The 21,691-nt window shown below is 45.3% G+C and overlaps 2 protein-coding genes across 4 annotated transcripts in view; one reads left to right on the top strand and one right to left on the bottom strand.

Moving 5' to 3' along the window:
• FBXO31 (F-box protein 31) overlaps positions 1–412 on the bottom strand; it is a 43,235-nt gene extending 42,823 nt beyond the window's left edge. For all 3 annotated transcript variants that reach the window (XM_081216122.1, XM_081216123.1, XM_081216124.1), the window contains exon 1: positions 41–412. In XM_081216122.1, coding sequence (XP_081072248.1) covers positions 41–389 — 349 coding nt within the window. In that variant the 5' untranslated portion in view covers positions 390–412. The remainder of the gene's footprint in view (positions 1–40) is intronic.
• A 7,347-nt stretch (positions 413–7,759) lies between these two features.
• MAP1LC3B (microtubule associated protein 1 light chain 3 beta) lies at positions 7,760–21,479 on the top strand. The gene is made up of 4 exons (XM_081215774.1): positions 7,760–7,939; positions 15,738–15,793; positions 18,363–18,469; positions 19,634–21,479. Exons 1-4 carry the CDS (start codon positions 7,900–7,902, stop codon positions 19,806–19,808), a joined length of 378 nt encoding a protein of 125 aa, XP_081071900.1. The 5' UTR covers positions 7,760–7,899; the 3' UTR covers positions 19,809–21,479.
• The last annotated feature ends 212 nt before the right edge of the window (positions 21,480–21,691 follow it).

Below are 21,691 nucleotides of genomic sequence, written 5' to 3'. Positions count from 1 at the left end.
GCCAAGCCCCCTCCACCAGGCCCCGCCCCGACGCACTTACCCTCCCGGCAGCGCCGCCTCCAGATGGTGTCGGTGTGCAGGATACGCCGGAACTTGGTGCAGACCTGGGCCAGGCTGGGCAGGTCGGTGCCGGGCAGCGAAGCGAAGATCTCCACAAGCAGCTCGGGCGGCAGCTCCAGCAGCGAGCAGCGCGGGGGCGACGAGGGGCCCGCGCTCCGGCCGCCCCCCGCCCCGGCCAGCGCCGCCGCGCCCGCCTCGATGCGCTCTTCCTCGGGGTCCGTGTCCGGCTCGCTGTCGGCCGCTGCCGCCTCGGCAGGGCCCCGGCGCTGCTGACGGCGCCGGCATCCCCGCGCCGGGCCCACGCCGCAGAGGCGAGCGCACACCGCCATGCCGGCGACTGACGGCCGCCGCGCCGCCGCCGCCGCCGGTGCGCACGCGCCGCCAGAGAGCCGAGCCCCGCCCCACCCCGGAAGGGAGCCTATCCCCGCCCCGCTGAGAGTCTGGCCCCGCCCCCTGGAGAGCCTAGCCCCGCCCACCAAAGGATCCGAGCCCCTGCCCCAGGAAGGCAAGACACGCCCCTGGGATTCGAGCCACACCCCTCCCGACTGTCAAGCCACGCCCACAATGCATAGGCGACCTCGCGGTCTAGGGCTTGGCCCCGCCCACCAGGGGGGACCTGCAAAGACCAGGGCCGAACCCGAATGCCTCCCGCCTACCCTCGCCCTCCCGTGTCATTGGGACCGTCTCCCCGTGGCCCCACGACCCCCGGGGGCACCGGCCCCTGGGCAGCAAATGGCGCGCTGTCGGGTGTGAGGGCCGAATTTACCACCTCCCGAGTATGGGGCTGACGCGCTCTTCCCGAGATCAGGCCCGAACACCCTACGGGGCACCTCCCCCCAACCCAGAATGCCCCAGGAAGGCCCGAAGGGCCCCCGCAGAACCCCCCAGGAAGGCCCAAAGTTGCCCCCCAAGAACCCCCCCTGAGCACCCTTCCATGAAGAATCCTCCAGGAAAGTCCAGAGGACACTGCTCCGAGGACATCCCAGGAAGGCCTGGAGGAGCCCACCAGAACTCCCCAGAGGACCCCAAGAACTTCACGCTAGGTGTGTAGTCTGTCTGATCTTGCTGTGCCCTAGTTACCTTATTTACTGGGTTCTGGAGGCTGACTGGGGCCTAGGGCGGGGGTGGAGAATGTGCAGACCTTCTCCTGACAGTGGCTTCACCTTAAGGAGCACTGATAACAAGAAACTGTCCAGAGAGGAGGGCCAAGGGTATGGATGTGATTACAAGATTACAGGATTATAGGAGCCTCCGCCTGGGTGGGCCCAACTCCTTTCTGGTCAAGACTGACTTCAACGCCCTGAAGTGCTGGAGAGCCCTTCAGGAGCCCAAAAAGAAGACTAACCAGAGCCCAAAAGGAAGTTAAGAATACACAGACCACCCCAGTGTTTCTGGTCAGCGTTTCTATTTCTACTCAAATAGAAAATAGTGACCGCGCCAGTTCCCTGGGCCCAGCCTCCACAAGGTCCTGGCTATTCACTACCTCCCTAAGGAGGTCTCCAAGCGGAAGAGAGGGCTGCCTACCCCAGTCCACAGAATCCCATAAACGGGGAAGTTCATCTTCTGACAGAAGTAACCATTTTGTACTTCAAACCTTGACCATCTCCCCTCCAGGCAATTGAAAAACAACATGTAGGGACTTCCCTGGTGGCGCAGTGGTTAAGAATCCGCCTGCCAATGCAGGGGACACGGGTTCGATCCCTGGTCCGGGAAGATCCTACATGCCACAGAGCAGCTAAGCCCGGGCCCCACAACTACTGAACCTGCGCTCTAGAGCCCGTGAGCCACAACAACTGAGTCCGTGTGCCACAACTACTGAAGCCTGCGCGCCTAGAGCCCGTGCTCCACAACAAGAGAAGCCACCAGGTGAGAAGCCCGCGCACTGCAACGAAGGGTAGCCCCAGCTCGCCGCAACTAGAGAAAAGCCCGCGTGCAGCAATGAAGACGCAACACAGCCAAAAATAAAAATAAATAAATTTAAAATAAAAAAGACTCCGCACTCAAAAAAAAAAAGAAAAACATGTAACTGCCCTCCCTGTATCTCAACGGTTTTTCAAACTGTCCTCCACCCTGTTATCAGAACTCTCTTCCTGCAAATAACAACACATAAACAAAAGCATACTCATCACTTCACTCACCTATTTAGAAATATTTAATGGCCCCATTGACTTCTTATGACATCACACAAAGTACCTCACAATCCTGTCCTAACCTCCCAGTCTGGCATCATCTCCTGTCTCTACTGAAACTCACCATGTCTGCCCCTTGTTCAAGCTGTCTTCCTCTGCCAGGAGAACCCTCTCCCCAGTCTATGCCAGTAAACAGCCACCCTTTCTCAGAATGTCCCTTTATTACAGCACCATCATTTGTTTTATTGCAAACATTTGCTTCCTTTGGTAGCAGCCTTACTAGATGTATCTCCTGTCACATGATAGACCTGCTAACATACATCATGTAATCGGCAAATGTGTACTGACTAAGTGTTTGTTCAATGAAAAAGGAACAAATGATAAACTGGCTAGAGGCTAAAAAGTGAGGAATGTGAACCAGATTTAGAGAAGACTAGTGGATTTATCACCTGAACTATCCAAGCTAGCAAGTCTCCCAGCAAACAGCAAACAAATGCATTAACTAATGTAATAAATATTTATAGAATGCCTGACTAACCTACATGCTATGTTCTGTTCATGGATTGTAAATCATGAGCTTTGCTGTTATATATTTCAATCAGTTTGTTTTTTAAATCTATCTACTCCCTACTAGGTCCTATTAATAAAATACAGTATTCAACAATTAATAAAATACAGTATTCTCCTATTAATAAAATACAGTATTCTCAGGTCCTATTAATAAAATACAGTATTAATAAAATACAGTTTAGAGTACATTAAAATGTACAAAAATTTCCATCTTTAGAAAAATGGTTAACGTATGTTCATAATTTGAATAATGCATAATTCAGTGAAAAGATACCTCTAAATCTATATACTCTTGACAGCAGGAACAACAGAGGGCTGTGTACAATAACCCACAAAGGTGTGAAAGGATGGAATTTGTGCTGACCATCAGAACAGAAAGAAAAGGATGGCCATGAGAGCTTGGGTAATCCATATCGGTGGAGAGGAAACAGAGGGGAAGAGTTAGGCTGTAGCAGAGAACTATTACACATCGAACCCTGAAAGCTTTGTGTCCTCGAAACTTTTACAATTCCTTATATAGAACGGTATCCCTTACAAAGATGCTAAGGAGCATACATTCATAAATGAGGAAAACCTAGATAGAAGAGGCCCTTTTATGGAAATTTTTTAAAATTTTATACAATTTTAAGGCTTACTTTTTATTTCCAGTTATTACAAAATTTTGGCTCTATTCCCCGTGTTGTACAATACATCCTTGAGCCTGTCTGACACCCAAACATTTGTGTCTCCCTCTCTCCCACTCCTATATTGCCCCCACCAGTGGTAACCACTAGTTTGTTCTCTGTATCTGTGAGTCTGCTTCTCTTTTGTTATGTTCAACTAGTTTGTTGTATTTTTAATTTAATTATTTTTTTTTCAAGAAAGCAAAGTGAGGATTTACTAAGTGAAAGTACCATCTCAGTGGGAGAGTGGGCAGACTCAGGTGAGTAGCTGCCTCGTTTGTTGTATTTTTTACTTATACCACGTATAAGTGATATCATACAGTATTTGTCTTTGTCTGGCTTATTTCACTTAGCATAATGCCCTCCGAGCCATCCATGTTGCTGCAAATGGCAAAATTTTGCTCTTTTTTATGGCTGAGTAGTATTCCACTTTGTGTGTGTGTGTGTGTGTGTGTGTGTGTGTGTGTGTGTGTGTGTGTGTGTGTGTGTGTATCTCACATCTTTATCCATTCATCTCTTGATGGACATTTAGGTTGCTTCCATATCTTGGCTGTTGCAAATAATGCTGCTATGAACATTGGGGTACATATATCTTTTCGAATTAGTGGGTTTTTTTCAGACATATATTCAGGAGTAGAACTGCTGGGTCATATGGTAGTTCTATTTTTAATTTTTTGAGAAACCTCCATACTGTCCTCCGCAGCGGCTGCACCAAGAGATCATTTGTTTTAACAGTATGTCGGGAATATAAGAATGAACTCTTTGTTAGTGAGAACTGATAACAACTAAGGAAATCAGTAGAGTACAGGACGAGGCATTTCTCAATTGGTTGCCTCAAAAGTAGTTCTTTCAGGTTGCCCCTGAAAGTAGTAGTTCTTGAACTTAAGAAAGCCCTGTTAACTTTCCCCATGCTGGTTCTCAGAATCCAGATGTGAAAAAATGGCGTCTTGCCTGCTGCTCAGAAGAAACAGTCAAGGTGAATGGAAAGAAGGGAAAATATTCAAAGGGTAAACAAGAGGTTTGAGGTGCGAAATAAGAGTCTCAATGATTACATCCTTTAGTCCCATACATGGGCAAAAAGCTGGAAAAATAGCAATCCTTCAGAATTTGTTTGGAATTAAACAAGCAAAAAACTACAACAGAGAAAAAACCCTGTGGAATGCCTGCCAGCTCCATTAGTTGTTACAGGCTCACTTAAAAGACAATGTTAGGTTTTAGGAGTGATTTGAGATCACTTTCCTGCATGCACCAGTGTGCTGGTTTCTAAAGTTGTACACCAGAGCCAGAGCGTCCTGGGAGAGGAAGCACTCCCACATGGTGCCTTTCTCGCTTCGGACAATCCCTCCTGGACCTGGTGAAGACACTCCTAAAGACTGCAAGCTATGGAGCATCAACTGCAAAACCCCCCTGGCTGAGTCCTTTCTGAGAACAGCGGGAACACTGCTCTTGAGCAATACTTGTTTGTTTACTTTAGCTAAAGAGCAGAGATGACACAAGCATGATTGGACCACTGGCCAATAGTGGCCCAGACAACAAGGAGGGTGGACTATCTTTCCCAATCAGAAAGAAGAGAGGCAGGACAGGCCGGGCAGGCCTGAAGAGCTCAACTAACTCTCAGTGTGACCTGCCCTCCATAGTGAGTGTGGCAAAATAACCCTAACGTGTTCTGCACTGCCAGTTAATGTTTCATGCTTTGTGTGTTTTTTTTTTTCATGCCTCGTTTAACAGATTCCTAGAAATAGCGAGACAGCATGATTTACAGCATGTTACTTCACTAATGCTGGGACATCATATTCAATTTCTAGCTGTTACCTTATAGAAAGAAATAGGGCAAGAGTTACTTAAAACTGACACTGCTTGGCTTTCTAGAATGATTATTAAATAGCTTAAAAGTACCATGAGATTTCTGGAGAAAACACTGAATAAATTCACATGGCAGATGTGGTCTTTTCTACTTTATGTGGATTATTTCAAAGAAGAGTAATATTTGTTAATCGTTTAAAAATAAATCGTACTACTCTTATATTAACTAGCTTAAAATAGATCATGATATTAATTTACCACTCTGAATATCATTTACTATGTCGAACATATATTAAACTGAAATCTGGGGGGATTTCCCTGGTGGTCCAGTGGTTAAGACTCTGCAGTTCCACTGCAGGGGGCACGGGTTCCATCCCTGGTCGGGGAACTAAGATCCCTCATGCCACATGGCACAGCCAAAAATAAACAAAAACAAAACTGCAATCTGGGGGCACATGAAATTTTTCACATACACTCAAGCACACTTGTTTTCAAATTTTACATGAAGTTATGGTACTTCTTAATTGATACTTATTTGCATATGACTAAATTAGTAAACTAAATATAATTTATATTTTTTTCAGTATGTTGTTCTTACATGCTCATGAGACACCTTTAACACCAACTGCTTTGGATGATTTTCTGAGACACCTATAGGGAAGTGTGGTTTTGGATTCAAGTAGGAAGTGAAGATAAGAGCATAGCAATCACTATGTGGACTTCAGTTCTTGAAAATCACAAAGAGTAATCCTGTCCCATCTCTATCACAGCCCTTGAGGTAATCCCTGGGGCAGTGAACCCAAGGCCTGAGGTTATTTGGTAAAGCTTTATGGATGCCTAAGGGACTAGGAAAATATGAAACTCTCCTTCCCCTCCCCCCAGCTCCAGATGCCTGATATTGATTTTTTTTTCACTCCTCTTGCATTTGGAACAGTTGTCCAGCAAGGGAACAAAAAGTCCATTTCTTACAAACTAGCAATTAAGCCAAAAAAGCACTCACCAGTCAATACTCAATATCATAAATACCCAGAAAAGAAAGCAATACACAGTCCACACTCTCATTTAAGACTTCGAAACTGATCATTTTGTGTGTGGCAGAAGGTAGGTACACTTACTGGATTTTTCCCCCCCAATTTTCACAGAATAAATAAAAAACAACCAAGATAGTACACTTGGAGCTTAAAACCTTCCTTTGGAACAGTGGAAAGCAGACAGAATGTTTAAGTCATCTTTATTAACTGTACACTATTAGAGATTTTTCAAGGTAAAGAACTGTGACAGAAAGGAGAAAAAAAAAAACCTGGGAAAGTGACATATGCACAAATGCACTTTTCTTTTGTAAACAGTGGCACAGTACAGACTAACTAACTAACATCACTGTTCTGGCAGATAATTATAGAAGATACTTGGCTACTCTGTAAAGAAAGAAATTCCAGGTGCATTGGAACCCCTTTGAGAAATATATATATATATATTTTAGTAGGTTTTGTATGTTTGTTTAATAACTGTATATTAGCACAATCCAATTACTTCATGAAACAGACACTTTAAGAAAGCCTTTTACAAACTCAAAAAGGGGAAAATACTTTCAAAGTATGAAATATTAAAGAGCAAAAACTGCCAAAGAATCACGTGTTCATTCAGATACATGTTTATCAGATGTTTGAGTTGGGCAATAACTGATTTGATAACTAAACGTTGCGTAGTATCTATATTCTACCAGGCCCCTTTCATTTGCTCCTCAGAAAGCACTTAGAGTTCTAAAATAGTATTGCCCTCTTACACACGAGTCGGAGACTGAGAAAAATGGTTACGTATTCAAGGTAGCTCAGCTAGTTAGTATTTGAAAGACTGAGGGGTCTGAACACGGGTAAGACTCCGTATCTGAGACCAGCAGAGATGAATGAAAGGCAGTGAACCCTGCCAGGTGTGGGCAGGCCCGCGCCCTGTCAGCGCAGGTGATGCCCAGGGCTCATTCGACCACCTGAGTTACCTGAGGCCGGATGCCGAGCCCAGGGCACGGACTTTCTCCAGGGCCGGACTCTACCGACCATAACCTGAAATAACACAGTTGCGGTTCTTTTCCTAGTTGGGACAATGCGTGCCGGAAGTTACCAGTGGACAGTTTCCTTAAAAAAGAAGAGAAAACTGAGACGTACTTGACGTGGAAGCCAACGAAAACAAAGACACAAAAAGCCGCCGGCGGAAAAGCACCAGCAGCTCCAAAGGAGGCAGGGGCACAACACCCCTTTATTTTCAGGTGCAAACATCACCAGGCATCAGAACAGGCACCCGGAACAGGAGCGAGGCCGAGCCGCGGCAGCTCGGCCGCGGGGGCAGCACCGTGCGTGTCTGCGCGGCGCGTTTCCGCGGGTCACAGGCTGGTCCAGCGCTCGCGCTCCCCACGCGGGTCGCCGGCCGCCCCCCCCCCGACCCCGCCAGCCCTGACCCCTCCCCGGGCGCTGCGCTCGTCCTGCTTCCGCCACGCCCGCCATGGCGGCGGCGGTGGCCCGCTCCTGGCCCCGCCTCCCGGGACGCCGCGCCGGTCACCTGACGCGGCTGCGGGCTGAGAAGACACAAGAGCCGTCGCTGTCGCCACAGTCGGAGCCGTCTCAGCCACCGCCTGGAGCCGCCGGGACTCTCCACCTCGCCGCCCCCGCCCAGCCTGCCGCGCCATGCCGTCGGAGAAGACCTTCAAACAGCGCCGAACCTTCGGTGGGTGCCGCGGGGCCGGCCGCTGACGGAGGGCCGGGGCCCTGAGGGGCCGAGGCGGCGGGGCCGGCCCTGGCGGACGGGCTCCGGCGAGGGCGGACGGGCCGAGGTGCCGAGGGCTGAGGGGCTGAGCCGGGCTGAGGCGGGGGCTGCGGGAGGGCCGGGCCCGGGCGGCCGAAGGGCCGAGGCGGGGGCCTGACGGGCCGAGGGCTGCCGGGCCCAGGGGGCTGCGGGCCCGAGGGGCCGGAGTGCGGGGGCCGGGGCCGAGGGCGCACTGGCGCGGAGCTGCTGACTCACCTTTTGGCCCCGGGAGGCCGGGCAGGCTGTGGGTTCGGGGCCCGTCAGCCCTCCAGCCCTGGGGTGTTAGGTCCCCCGACGAGACGAGCGGGAGCCGCGTAGGGGGTGCCCTCCTTGTAGGGGAGGCTGGCCCGGGCGCCGGCCTGGGACAGGTTCTCCGAAGTGGTAGCCCCGGGGGTGCAAGGCAGTCGTCTTCTGGTGCGTCGTCCGGGTCACACCTGGTCCATTTACGCGGCAGGACCTCCGCGGAGAGGAGTGACTCCGAGGCCGCGCCTCCTCACGCCTGCCCCTTCCCCTGCAGCCCCGCGTGGCCGGGACGTCTTGGTCCTATTTGTGGCACAAGAGCTAGGGTGGGTGGCTCTTCTAACTGGCTTGCGACAGCATTCTTTTGACAGCAGCGGCGAATCCGTTCTTTCCCAGTTCAGGCTAGAATCCCCACTTAGTTTGCTGGCATTTGGTTGAAACTGGAGGTGACACCATCACAATATTTACTCCTCCACAAAACCGATGGGAAGGAAGTGATTGGTGCCCGCTTTAAGCAAGACAGTTCCGCAGTAACAACGCGGCCTCCTTGCACATCGCTGTGTAGGGCTTGTTTATCTCAGCCCTGGAAGGCCAGGTGGAGTACGGCGGGACCAGCGTTCCTTCCTGCCTTAATCTTCAGGAGCTTGAGCAGTATCGCTTTCGTCTACTTTTGTCTAGTTTCCTGGAGTCTAGAAAGAGCCGAGCATTCACTTGAGCTAGGATATGGTTTTGTAGATCTCGTTATTGATAATTGTTTCTTCTGCCTTGGAAGCTCCAGTAGATGAAATTCACGTTGACCTGTGGAGCATAGCATTTTAGCCTCTTGAAGCGGTTGGTTAGCAAAACTTAGACGTGTCTTTTTTTTTAAAAGAAGTTTTCTCTTTAGTGACTTTCATGAACTCAAGTTGATACTCATGAATATTGCTTACTTTTTATGCAGCCATGAGAACAGCATTTAGAGCAGATTTGCCATTGTATCTGGCTTCTGTCCTTACAGACTCTGGCATTGAAAGCTAACTGGGGACATTTGTAGGGAAAGATGCCCATTTTCTCATGACCAATACTATAGTTACTTTCTTTTTGCTTAGAGTATTTTTAGGTTATCTAAAAAATCGCTCAATAAGAGTAGATGGTAAGAGTAGGAAAGGTGAGGAATAACTAGAATAAAAGTGAGAATAAATGAGAATAAAATAGCGAATTAGAAGGAATTCCCCTGGTGCCTGTGGCCTTGAGGGTAAACAAGCAGGTATGCCTCATTTTTTTCTCCATTGGTGTATTTGTGGGCTTTCCTCTTTGTTCACTTTTACTCCCACTTCTCCTTTTTTTCTCCCTGGTCTCCTGACTCTGATTCTTTTTTTTTCTACTTTTATTGAGAAATGACATTCATCACTGTATAAATTTAAGGTATTCAGCATGATGGCTTGGTTTACATATATTGTGAAATGATTACCATAATAGGTTCAGCTAACATGCATCTTCTCACAGATAAAATAAAAAAGGAAAATTTTCTCCTTGTGAAGAGAACTCATAGGATTACCCCCCTCCCCCCCTTTTTCTAAAAGGGCTCTTTAATAGTCATTTTGCAGGGCTTCCCTGGTGGCACAGTGGTTAAGAATCCGCCTGCCAATGCAGGGGACACGGGTTCAAGCCCTGGTCCAGGAAGATCCCACATGTCGCGGAGCAGCTAAGCCCATGTGCCACAACTACTGAGCCTGCGCTCTAGAGCCCGTGACCCACAACTACTGAGCTCATGTGCCACAACTACTGAGGCCCGCGTGCCTAGAGCCTGTGTTCCACAACAAGAAGCCACCACAGTGAGAAGCCCGCGCACCTCAACGAAGAGTAGCCCCTGCTCGCTGCAACTAGAAAAGCCCACGCACGGCAATGAAGACCCAACGCAGCCAAATAAATAAATAAAAATAATTTTTAAATAAGTAGTCATTTTGCAGAAAAATATCACATCATTTAATGGCTACTGCCTTTCCTTGCTACTGATTATGGTAATCAGCACGGACAATTTTCAGAGATTTGTAACACAGTAAATGAGGGAAATAAGTTGCTTGGAGATACCTTTTTTAAAATTTATTTATTTTTTTATTTTTGCGGTACGCGGGCCTCTCACTGCTGTGGCCTCTCCTGTTGCGGAGCACAGGCTCCAGATGCGCAGGGTCAGTGGCCATGGCTTACGGACCCAACCGCTCCGCGGCATGTGGGATCTTCCCGGACCGGGGCACGAACCCGCATCCCCTGCATCGGCAGGCAGACTCTCAACCACTGTGCCACCAGGGAAGCCCTGGAGATACCTTTTTTATAGAAACTAAGACCAGCCCCAGTTAGCTTGAGCAGTACTCTTCCCAAGTGAGTGAGTTTAGGTTAATTAAAAATTGAGTATAGCTCTGCTGCGATATATTCTACCAGGGTTGAAAGGGTTGAGATGAATCTTAGGGCTCGCCCAAAACAACCGCTTACTTTTGTGGCCAAAGAAACTGGGTGGGGCCCTGAGAGGTGGAAATCATGGTCCACCTAGTGGCAGAGTCTGGACTTGTACCCTTCCGATAGGAATTCTTCTGTCCTCCAGTAGGTAGCCATCATTTCCAGTACATGAAGTGGACCAACACTGAGCCAAGAGGCAATAGTGTTTCCTTTTAAATGTTTTGAAAATTTTTATGAACTTCAGAAGTTGTATTTGAGCAAATACTTTTGGATTCAGTCTTCTCAAATGTCATAATCTCACTCCCATTTTCTTCTAGGGTTGCCCTAGTTTGTTTAATAACAGATCTGTCTCCTAGACATCATTCTGCTGAGATTCAATGTTGAACCTAGATCTTAAGCTTCACCATCAATAACAAAAGGTCTGCAAGTTCATGTGATGGTCTAGAATAAATAGCTCCAGCTATGTAACAGGGAGACTGGAGAAGTAGCTTTATGCCAACAGCTAGGTAACACTCCCTGCTCTTAAGCTGTGTCACTCACTGATGGGTGGGATTTTATGTTTTCTATTTATAGGCGTATTGGGGAAAATATTTATGCTTCCACTTCAGTGAACTAAATCCTGGAAAATATATGTAAGCCTTACTTTAAATGCCCTAGGGAATCTATCTCAAAGCATCTTTGCAAATAAGACACCTTAGACTCCTAGTCTCTATTTTTGTAAGGCTTATAAGCGTTCTTAGAGACAGGAAGAGGAACCTGGGGAAGTATATCATCCATGTACAAGCCTGAGCCCTGGGGGAATACAGACATGACTAGAGCTGGATCCCCTGACTGCCAGGGGCAGTCTGTTGAGAAAGGCAAGTGATAAACAGATCATCACAGGATTAAGAAATAATTGAGTAAAAGAAGTGCTCTCATGTGCCTTTGATCCAGTGGCGTTGGTAATGCTTTTGTTAAATATACTGTTGGCTTCTGAAAACAGCCTTCTATTCAGAGTTAGGCGTCAGCATATACCATATTTATTTAAGCACTCTGGGCTCATCACTGGATTTTCATTACAACTGGCCAGGATGCTAAAGACATTCCTACAGGACTTTGATACTACTCTTTTCACCTTAAGGAAGTCACTTTTCTTCCTCTGTTGTCCCACCTTTAATGAAAATAATCATTTTTGCCTTCCTTTTTGGACCATATTTTGGGGATAAATCAAGATAAAGAAAACTTTTGACACTGTAGTTTGACTTTGAAGCCCCACATTTAGAGCCCATTTTGTTTTTTCCTGGTCCACTTAACAAAATAAACCTGTTTTCCTTGCATAAAAAATTCTCTCCCCCTTATGCCTGAATGATTCCTTGAACCTTTTAAATTTTTTTGGATGAGCTTTTAAATGTGAAACATTTCAGGGTATATTAAACTTACTATTTATTGGCTACAGTGAATTAATTAAATTGTGATTTCCCCTTGCTCGTGAAATCTACTCTGACAAGATGGAGGTTTTTGTTGTGAAGATGGCTGATAGCTAAGTGTAGATGGTAGAGCGTCTTTTCTGGGGTAGGACAGACACAGGGACAGGTCTTAGAGCTGAGAGAAATGCTGAAGTATCCATGACACCCCTAGAAATAGAGCGGGGTTCTAAGGATGAGAGAAAGGACGACTCTTCCTTTGTGTCCCCTCCGCTCTGCAGTACTCCATAAACACTGCAGCTCACTTCTGACACCAGACAAGCAATTCAGCTAGTTGTCATACAGTTTAACTCAATTCTAGCACTACCTGGTGATAGCCTCAGATCCAGCAGGTTAAGGGCTCCGTCCCACCTGGCAACCCACCCCCCACCCCCCACCAAAGGCTAATTGCAAGTACAGGTCGTTGCTCTGACTAGCTATAAATCAGTTTCCCAAGACCACCTTGTGTTTGATTAAATTACTAGAGTGGCTCCCAGAGCTCAGGAAAAGCCTTTAATTACTAGATTATCAGATTATTGCAAAGGATATTAAAGCATAGCGGTGAACAGCTGAATGAAGAGATACATGGGGTAAGGTCCTGAAGAGTGCTGAGCACAGGAGCTTCTGTCTCCATGGAGTTTGGTGATTGCACTCTCCTGCCACCTGGAAGCTCTCCAGACCCTTTGTAAATAAGTTCGTTTGTATTATTTTTTAGATTCTACATGTGATACCATATATGATATTTCTCTTTCTCTGTCTGACTTACTTAGTATGATAATCTCTAGGTCCATCCATGTTGTTGCAAGTGGCATTATTTCATTTTTTATTTAATAACAGCTAGCATTTATTAAGCATTTACAATGTGCCAGATATTTGCAAGGGACGTACCAACATTCTCACTGAATCTTTTTTCTTTTCTATTATGGTTTATTACAGAATATTGAATATAGTTCCCCGTGCTATAAAATAGGACCTTGTTGTTTATCCATTCTGTATATAGTAGTTTGCATCTGTTAGTCCCAAACTCCCAGTCCAGCACTCCCCACCCTGCTCTGCCTTGGCAACCAGAAGTCTGTTCTCTACGTCTGTTACTCTATTTCTGTTTCGTAGATAAATTCATTTGTGTCATATTTTAGACTCCATGTATAATTTATATCATATGGTATTTGTCTTTCTCTTTCTGACTTATTTCGCTTTGTATGATTATCTCTAGGTCCATCCACGTAGCTGCAAATGGCATTATTTCATTCTTTTTGGCTGAGTAGTATTCCATTGTATGTATGTAACACATCTTCTTTATCCATTCCTCTGTCGATGGACATTTAGGTTGCTTCCATGCCTTGGTTATTGTGAATAGTGCTGCTGCGAACATAGGGGTACACGTATCTTTTCGAGTTAGAGTTTTCTTCGGATATATGCCCAGGAGTGGAATTGCTGGATCATATGGTAGCTCTACTTTTAGCTTTTTGAGGAATCTCCATACTGTTCTCCATAGCAGCTGCACCAGCTAACATTCCCACCAACAGTGTAGGAGGGTTCCCTTTTCTCCACACCCTCTCCAGCATTTGTTATTTGTAGACTTTTTTTTTTTTTTTTTTTTTTTTTTTTTTGAGGTACACGGGCCTCTCACTGCTGTGGCCTCTCCCGTTGTGGAGCACAGGCTCCGGACACGCAGGCTCAGCGGCCATGGCTCGCAGGCCCAGCCGCTCCACGGCATGTGGGATCTTCCCAGACCGGGGCACGAACCTGTGTCCCCTGCATCGGCAGGCGGACTCTCAACCACTGCACCACCAGGGAAGCCCTATTTGTAGACTTTTTGATGATGGCCATTCTGACGGGTGTGAGATGATACCTCATTGTAGTTTTGATTTGCATTTCCCTAATAATTAGTGATGTTGAGCATCTTTTTATGTGCCTATTGGATGTCTTCGTGGATGTCTTCTTTGGAGAAATGTCTATTTAGGCCTTCTGCCCATTTTTTGATAGGGTTCTTCGTTTTGTTGAGTTGTATGACCTGTTTGTATATTTTGGAAATTAAGCCCTTGTTGGTCGCATCATTTGCAAGTATTTTCTCCCATTCTGTAGGTTGTCTTTTCGGGTTTTTTTTAATGTTTTCTTTGCTGTGCAAAAGCTTGTAAGTTTGATTACGTCCCGTTTGTTTATTTTTGCTTTTATTTTTATTGCCTTGGGAGACTGACCTATGAAAACATTGCAGTGATTTATGTCAAAGAATGTTTTACCTCTGCTCTCTTCTAGCTAGGAGTTTTATGGTTGTCCTCTCTTACATTTAGGTCTTTAAGCCATTTTGAGTTTATTTTTGTGCATGGTGTGAGGGTGTGTTCTAACTTCATTGATTTACATGCAGCTGTCCCACTTTCCCAGAACCACTTGCTGAAGAGACTGTCGTTTTTCCATTGTATATTCTTGACTCCTTTGTTGAAGATTAATTGACCATAGGTGTGTGGGTTTATTTCTGGGCTCTCTGCTCTGTTCCATTGATCCATATGTCTGTTTTTGTGCCAGTACCACACTTTTGGTTACTGTAGCTTTGTAGTATTGTCTGAAGTCTAGGAGGGTTATGCCTCCTGCTTTGCTCTTTTTCCCCGGGATTGCTTTGGCAATTCTGGATCTTTTATGGTTCCATATAAATTTTAGGATTATTTGTTCTAGTTCTGTGAAAAATGTCATGGGTAACTTGATAGGGATCACATTAAATCTGTAGATCGCTTTGTGTAGTATGGCCACTTTAACAATATTTTTCCAGGGACTTCCCTGGCGGTCCAGTGGTTAAGACTCTGCCCTTCCAATACAGGGGGTGCGCGTTCAATCCCTGGTCGGGGAACTAAGATCCCACATGCTGTGCAGCCAAAAAAAAACCCCAAAAAACCCAATATTCTTCCAATCGAAGGGCATGGGATATCTTTCTGTTTCTTTGAAACAGCTTTAATTTCTTTTATTAATGTTTTATAGTTCTCAGTGTATAAGTCTTTCACCTCCTTGGTCAGCTTTATTCCTAAGGTGTGGGTTTTCTGTTGTTGTTGTTGTTGTTGTTTTTCTGGCTGCGTTGGGTCTTTGTTGCTGCGCACAGGCTTTCTCTAGTTGTGGCGAGCGGGGGCTACTCTTCATTGCAGCACGTGGGCTTATTGCGGTGGCTTCTCTTGTTGCAGAGCACGGGCTCTAGGTACGTGGGCTCGGTAGTTGCGGTGCACGGGCTTAGTTGCACTGCGGCATGTGGGATCTTTCCGGACCAGGGCTCGAACCTGTGTCTCCTGCATTGGCAGGCAGATTCTTAACCACTGAGCCACCAGGAAAGTCCCTGGTGTGATTTTAAAAGGTAGTTTTTTAACATTCCCTTTCTGATATCTCATTGTTAATGTAAAGAAATGCAACCAATTTCTGTATGTTAATCTTGTGTACCGACCTTTGCCAGGTATGAAGTGTTAGTGTTCGGTCTCTCTCAGTTCTAGGGAAGATGTCTTTACTGCTTTGCCCTGCCACAGCTAAGGATAGGTGGATTCAGATGTGGAAGTCACCAGTAAAAATGCAGGAAAGAAGCTGCATGTTTGGCCCTTAATAATGCCTGTGTTTCTTCCTTTCCTTTGCAGAACAAAGAGTAGAAGATGTCCGACTTATCCGAGAGCAGCATCCCACCAAAATCCCGGTAGGTGGTCTGGGCTTCAGTCGTTACTAATGTGCGCAGAAGAGAGCACGGCTTCAATACGCCTTCAGTACAGCGCTGCTGTGTGCGACCGACTGACGGGCTTCTTTTTTTAATTTATATTTATTTATTTTTTATTTGTTTGATTATTTATTTATTTTTGGCTGCTTTGGGTCTTCGTTGCTGCACGCAGGCTTTCTCTAGTTGCAGCGAGGGGGGCGCTGCTCTTCATTGAGGTGTGCGGGCTTCTCATGCAGTGGCTTCTCTTGTTGTGGAGCACAGGCTCTAGGCACACAGGCTCAGTAGTTGTGGCGCACAAGCTTAGTTGCTCTGTGGCATGTGGGATCTTCCTGGACCGATCTTCCTGGACCGGGGATCGAACCCGTGTCCCCTGCATTGGCAGGCAGATTCTTAACCACTGCACCACCAGGGAAGTCCCTACCTGATGGGTTTCTATAGGAATCCTCAGCTATGCAACTGGTGTGTCAGGTTCATGACCTAGAAGGGAGATATGTTAATCTACAGTTTAATCTAATCACATTCTGTTTCCTCCTAAGTCTGAGTTTACTGTGTTAGTGTTACACACTTCATAGATCAAGGGTGTTTTCCTTGCAGGGGAAGGGATCGAGGGGCTGGACCTGTTGGTATTTTATCCGTGAAAGTTGGTATCCACCCTCTTTTGAAGCACGCAGAGACAGACTGCTGTGGGAAAATCAGTAGCCCTCCAGATTTAAATGTGACTGCACATTCCAGGCTGCCTGACTTTGATGCCCCAGAGAAAGAAGTCTCTCCTTATATTTTATTTCTTTGCAGGAGATGGAGGAAGGATGCTGCTCCTGTCCTATGTAGGGACCTCATCCAACAGTGTCCTGTGCCCTGGATCCTTTGGTGGTGGACCTTAAATAGGTTTCTGCTGAGGCACTAGGTCTAGAGAGAAATGGTCAAGGAGCTTTTGGCTTCAGACAGTGGCTGAGTTCAGGCCCTAGGTTCAAGGTCACTAAGTGATCTTGGGCTAATTACCAAAATTCTGAGAGGAGCTGCCATATCCTCATCTATACAATGGGAAGAGAATCCACCCATGTGGTTGGAAAATTTTGCATAATTCTGGGGACATGATTGTTACCTCTTACAGACCACTTCCAAAGAAACTCCACTGCTAAATTCTGCAGAAGCTTTCATGGTTGGCTTTCTGATTGATCATCTCATACCAAAGTGGGGGAAAAGAAGATGGGAAGATGTGTGGGGCTGGGGTTGTGAGGTGCACAGAAGGGAGAATAGGATGGGTCTGCTCAGCAGTGTCATGACTGTAGGGTTCTGTAGTTAGCAGATATGTTTCTTGGACTGGTTGTAAATTTCAGTCTGTCTTCACACTCAGGGCCAACATACGGCCTGGGGATGAGGCTTCTGGGTAATTTCCTTAATTTCAAGGTTTTTCTTCACTTTGGAGTACCTGCTGTGTCTCTTTGCTAGCAGGTACTCATCAGTCACTGGAAACAAATAGCCAGCCCAACAGTCTGCCAGTATTTGTTCCATAGCCTCCTTCTGAAATGTGAATATCTGCATATATCTACAGTCATCTTTTCTGCTAATAGTTTTAAGTTTTTTACAGAAGTCACATTCATACCTGTAGATACCGTGTTCTGAACACACCTCATAGATAAAGCTATTGATCTTACCAAGGAAGGTGATGACAGCCTGACTTGGCCTTACACAGAACCTCATGTAGGCCCCATGCAGTGCAACAATGCACATATAAGCATTTTTCCCTCTTGTGAAGACTTTCCATTCCTGTCTTCCAACTTCTCACCGTCATGACAGGGTAAAGCGTTGCTGTATGTCGAGAAGGATGTCTGTGGTGCTCAGTAAATAGGTAGTATTGAGGCTCAAGGGCAGGCAGCAGCTTGCTGTCAGAGCCACATGAAGTGGCTGAGAACTAGGAAAGATGCGTCTCCTTTATGGAAAGGAGGATGTATGGCACGGAGCTAATGGATGTATTTCAGGTCATAATGTGGAACTATGTTTGTTCCCCGCATAGTTCATCAAGGCTATTTGATCAAAATGGCAGGATCTTCGAGACTTATGCAAAAAAAATAGGTATCTCCAGACCAGCTACTCATGGTCTCTCCTTCTCAAATATGTACTTAGGATTTGACTCTATCACCAGAGTTAAGAGTTAAGATCTTACTTACACTTTTAATAAAAGTTTTATTAAAAGACTCTTGTCATGTCACAGGAAACGGTGATAGTAGAATCGGCATAGATTCAGACCTTTACACTTAAAGCTGGTACCCAGCGTCTCTGCTGTTCTAAGGCTTGGGGTCTTTTTCTGACTAGGTAGTATATTTTCATGGTTCCAAATAACAGAATTTATAGCAGTTTCTTTCCCCACCTCAAGGCTACCTTGCCCCTCCCTGATGGCAGCCATGTTGTCCTGTGCACCATATTTCAGAAGGAACCAAAGTGCTGTTTTAAACCCCATTTTGGCATGTGCCAGCTACAACATAGGAATTATTTTATTGGTTTTTCATTGTTAACGGCTATTTTTAAATCACTTTTCTGGCTTCTTTTCTAGGTAATAATAGAACGATACAAAGGTGAGAAGCAGCTTCCAGTCCTGGATAAAACAAAGTTCCTGGTGCCTGATCATGTCAACATGAGTGAGCTCATCAAGATAATTAGGTATTGAATCCTCTTTTTACTTTATTGCTTTGGGTAACTTCTCATTCTTTATCAGGCTTACAGATAAATCTTTAGTCTAGCTTGATAAAAATCTATGCAACTTAATAAAACTAAGACATTTCATTTCTGAGTTTTTCTATTTCTTACCTGCTGGATCTCAAGTCCCTTCTGATCCTTTCATCATAACATCTATGTAGATGTCTCTTAATCGAAAAGGTTTATATAGGAAAATAAGAGAATGTAGACGTGGTCCAATGGTAATAAGTTGTATCAGCTTAGATCTTAGTTTGTAAATTATATATATATATATATATATTTTTTTTTTTTTTTTTTTTTTGCGGTACACGGGCCTCTCACTGTTGTGGCCTCTCCCGTTGCAGAGCACAGGCTCTGGACGCGCAGGCTCAGCGGCCATGGCTCACGGGCCCAGCCACTCTGCGGCATGTGGGATCTTCCCACACCGGGGCATGAACTCGTCTCCCCTGCAACGGCAGGCGGACTCTCAACCACTGCGCCACCAGGGAAGCCCTGTAAATTATATTTTGAACTATTTTTATCACATTAGACACTGGTGGCTACTCAGATAGCATACTAGTTTTAAAACTGGCCTCAGGACTTCTCTGGTGACGCAGTGGTTAAGAATCCGCCTGCCATTGAAGGGGACACGGGTTCAAGCCCTGGTCCGGGAAGATCCCACATGCCGCGGAGCAACTAAGCCCGTGAGCCACAACTACTGAGCCCGCGCTGTGGAGCCCACGAGCCACAACTACTGAAGCCCGCGTGCCTAGAGCCCGTGCTCCACAACAAGAGAAGCCACCGCAACGAGAAGCCCCGCGCACCACAACAAAGACCCAACGCAGCCAAAAACAAATAAATAATTAATTAGCAAAATAAATAAATAAAACTGGCCTCAGGAAAGTAGTAAGAATGATCTAGCAAGGATTATCATTAATACTTACCATGCATATAGTCGTAGAAAACATCCTGTGTTTTATGAGAAGAAATATTCAGGTCATCGTCAGTAAGGCATATATTTCATTTTGCCAGAAGCAGCGTTTACAAAATCTTTATACTTTTATATTGATCCAGGGTGGGTGATATTTTTTACACATTCTCCCTAGGTATTGATATATCAATATTTCTTCACATGTTTTCTTTCAACAGAAGGCGCTTACAGCTCAACGCTAATCAAGCCTTCTTCCTGTTAGTGAATGGACATAGCATGGTGAGTGTGTCCACGCCAATTTGTGAAGTGTATGAAAGCGAGAAGGATGAAGATGGATTCCTGTATATGGTATACGCCTCTCAGGAGACTTTTGGAATGAAACTGTCTGTGTAAGACTAAAAAAATATGTGTCTGTTCTAGAATTTAAACCCTTACCAAGGAATAAAAAAGGGATGTTACCAGCTGAGATTGATCAGTTCACCTAATCACAGATCATCAAAACAGTAGTAGTGTTCCTGCCTAGGAGTTTTTAGGAAGTTGTTTTTTTGTACTTCAGGCAGAAAAACTGAGCTCCAAATGAGCACATTCAGCTTTGGGAAACTTCATTATTTAACCTAGGCTGTCTTGTTTTCAAATTTAGAAGTTTAAAAATAAAATACTTTGCATTCTAAGTTGCCAAGAAAATAGACCTTCAAGTTATTTTAATGTTTTTCCCCCAAAAGGAACTTGCAATTTGAGCATTCAGAGAGACATTCAGTCTTCTCCCTAGGTTCACAGAACCTGCCAGCTTTTTATAGAAGGGTTTCTGCTCAACTAGAGAAATCTCCTTAAGAGGATCTTTAAGCCTAAATTGTCAGGCATAGCCACCCCCCACCCCCAGCCCATTTGCCATAATAGCTGGCAGAAGAAAGCAGGGTGGACGGGGGTGTATAGGAAATAAGAAAGCTGAGCTGCTGTCCAGGGTTCCTGATTGCTAATAAGCGTATTTCACATCAGTGCTTTTGTCACGAAGTTTTCATTTGGTTTGTTCTCTAGGCAGTAACGCAGAAAAATAACCACTGCTCAACAGGAGCCTTGAATAATTTATAATTTTGGTCAAGTTTCTCAAAAGACCTAGAGAAAGAGAATGACATTTTTTTTTGTTTTGAATATTCTCTTAAGAGCTCAAAATAGTGCCTGCTTTGGTAAATAAACAAGCAGTTACATGGGTTTCATTCTTTGGGACAAAGGTAGAAAGCTACAGGATACTGAAACAAAAAGCATTAAAATTCAGATACACTTCCTCGACCTTTTGGCTTAAAGCTGTAGATGATCCGTGTTTTATGTTACGTGTGTGACTAAAATATGTTATTAAAAAGCATCTTTAAGGGTATTTCAGTTATCACTGTTAGGTCAAGCAGTCCTCAAAATTCCCCCACTCCATGTGCATGTCAGTTTTGAAAATAGCAAAAGGAAACAAGTTCTTCACCGATATTAATGTCAAACGTTAAGCATTTTCAGAGTCCAACTAGAATAAGTAACCAGTGCTTCCTACTACCTGCATGGGGTTCACTATGTACTGTTTTCGTGAGAGCTAATATATCACAGAGGATCACAGGCCCACTTGAGACTGTACGTGTGGCAGGTCACCATTTATTTACCCTTGTGTATTTAGATGTGTGTGGAGAGCTTGTATCTGTTAGTGGCAGTTATTTATTGTAACTGAGGAGGAAAAAGCAATATTACTGCATATGGGCCCTCAACCCCAATCAACTACTCTTCCCGATGCATGCATCTGTCCACGTGGCTAACTTTTAATATGTATATTTTTACATTATGTAAATTCTTAATTAGCCTGTCTTGTTTAGATTGTATATACATCATTATATCTGACATTCTTGTAACTACTATGTGATCAATAAGATTCCTTTAAGAAACTCTGCTTTTTAAAGACAAAAGTACCATGCTGAGAGGGGTGACTTACTTATATCCCACATTAGTGGGCGGTTACCCTATTTATAGGATCTTTAAAACAAGTACATTTTTAACGAACTAAGGTGAATAAAGGCACAACTAAAAACTGTCCTCAAAGTTCAGTTTAATGGATTAGTATTTGAGACTTGCAGTCTATACCACCCAAAGCCAAGTGGGTCATATCCTTTCTAATGAGGAGTGCTGAGGCTGGCTTCACTGTGCCAGGGTGGAGGGACACCCACCTCTGAAGGTCTCTGCCTTGTCACAAGCGCCTTGCTCACATTGGTCAAGGCCCTGCCTTCAAGAAACTCAATTCTCTTAAA

The sequence above is a fragment of the Mesoplodon bidens genome (assembly GCF_964165515.1).
Source record: "Mesoplodon bidens genome assembly, chromosome: 18".
NCBI classification, from domain to species: Eukaryota; Metazoa; Chordata; class Mammalia; order Artiodactyla; family Ziphiidae; genus Mesoplodon; species Mesoplodon bidens.
Note: the sequence above shows the minus strand (reverse complement) of the source record. Positions and strands in the feature narration are given on the sequence as shown.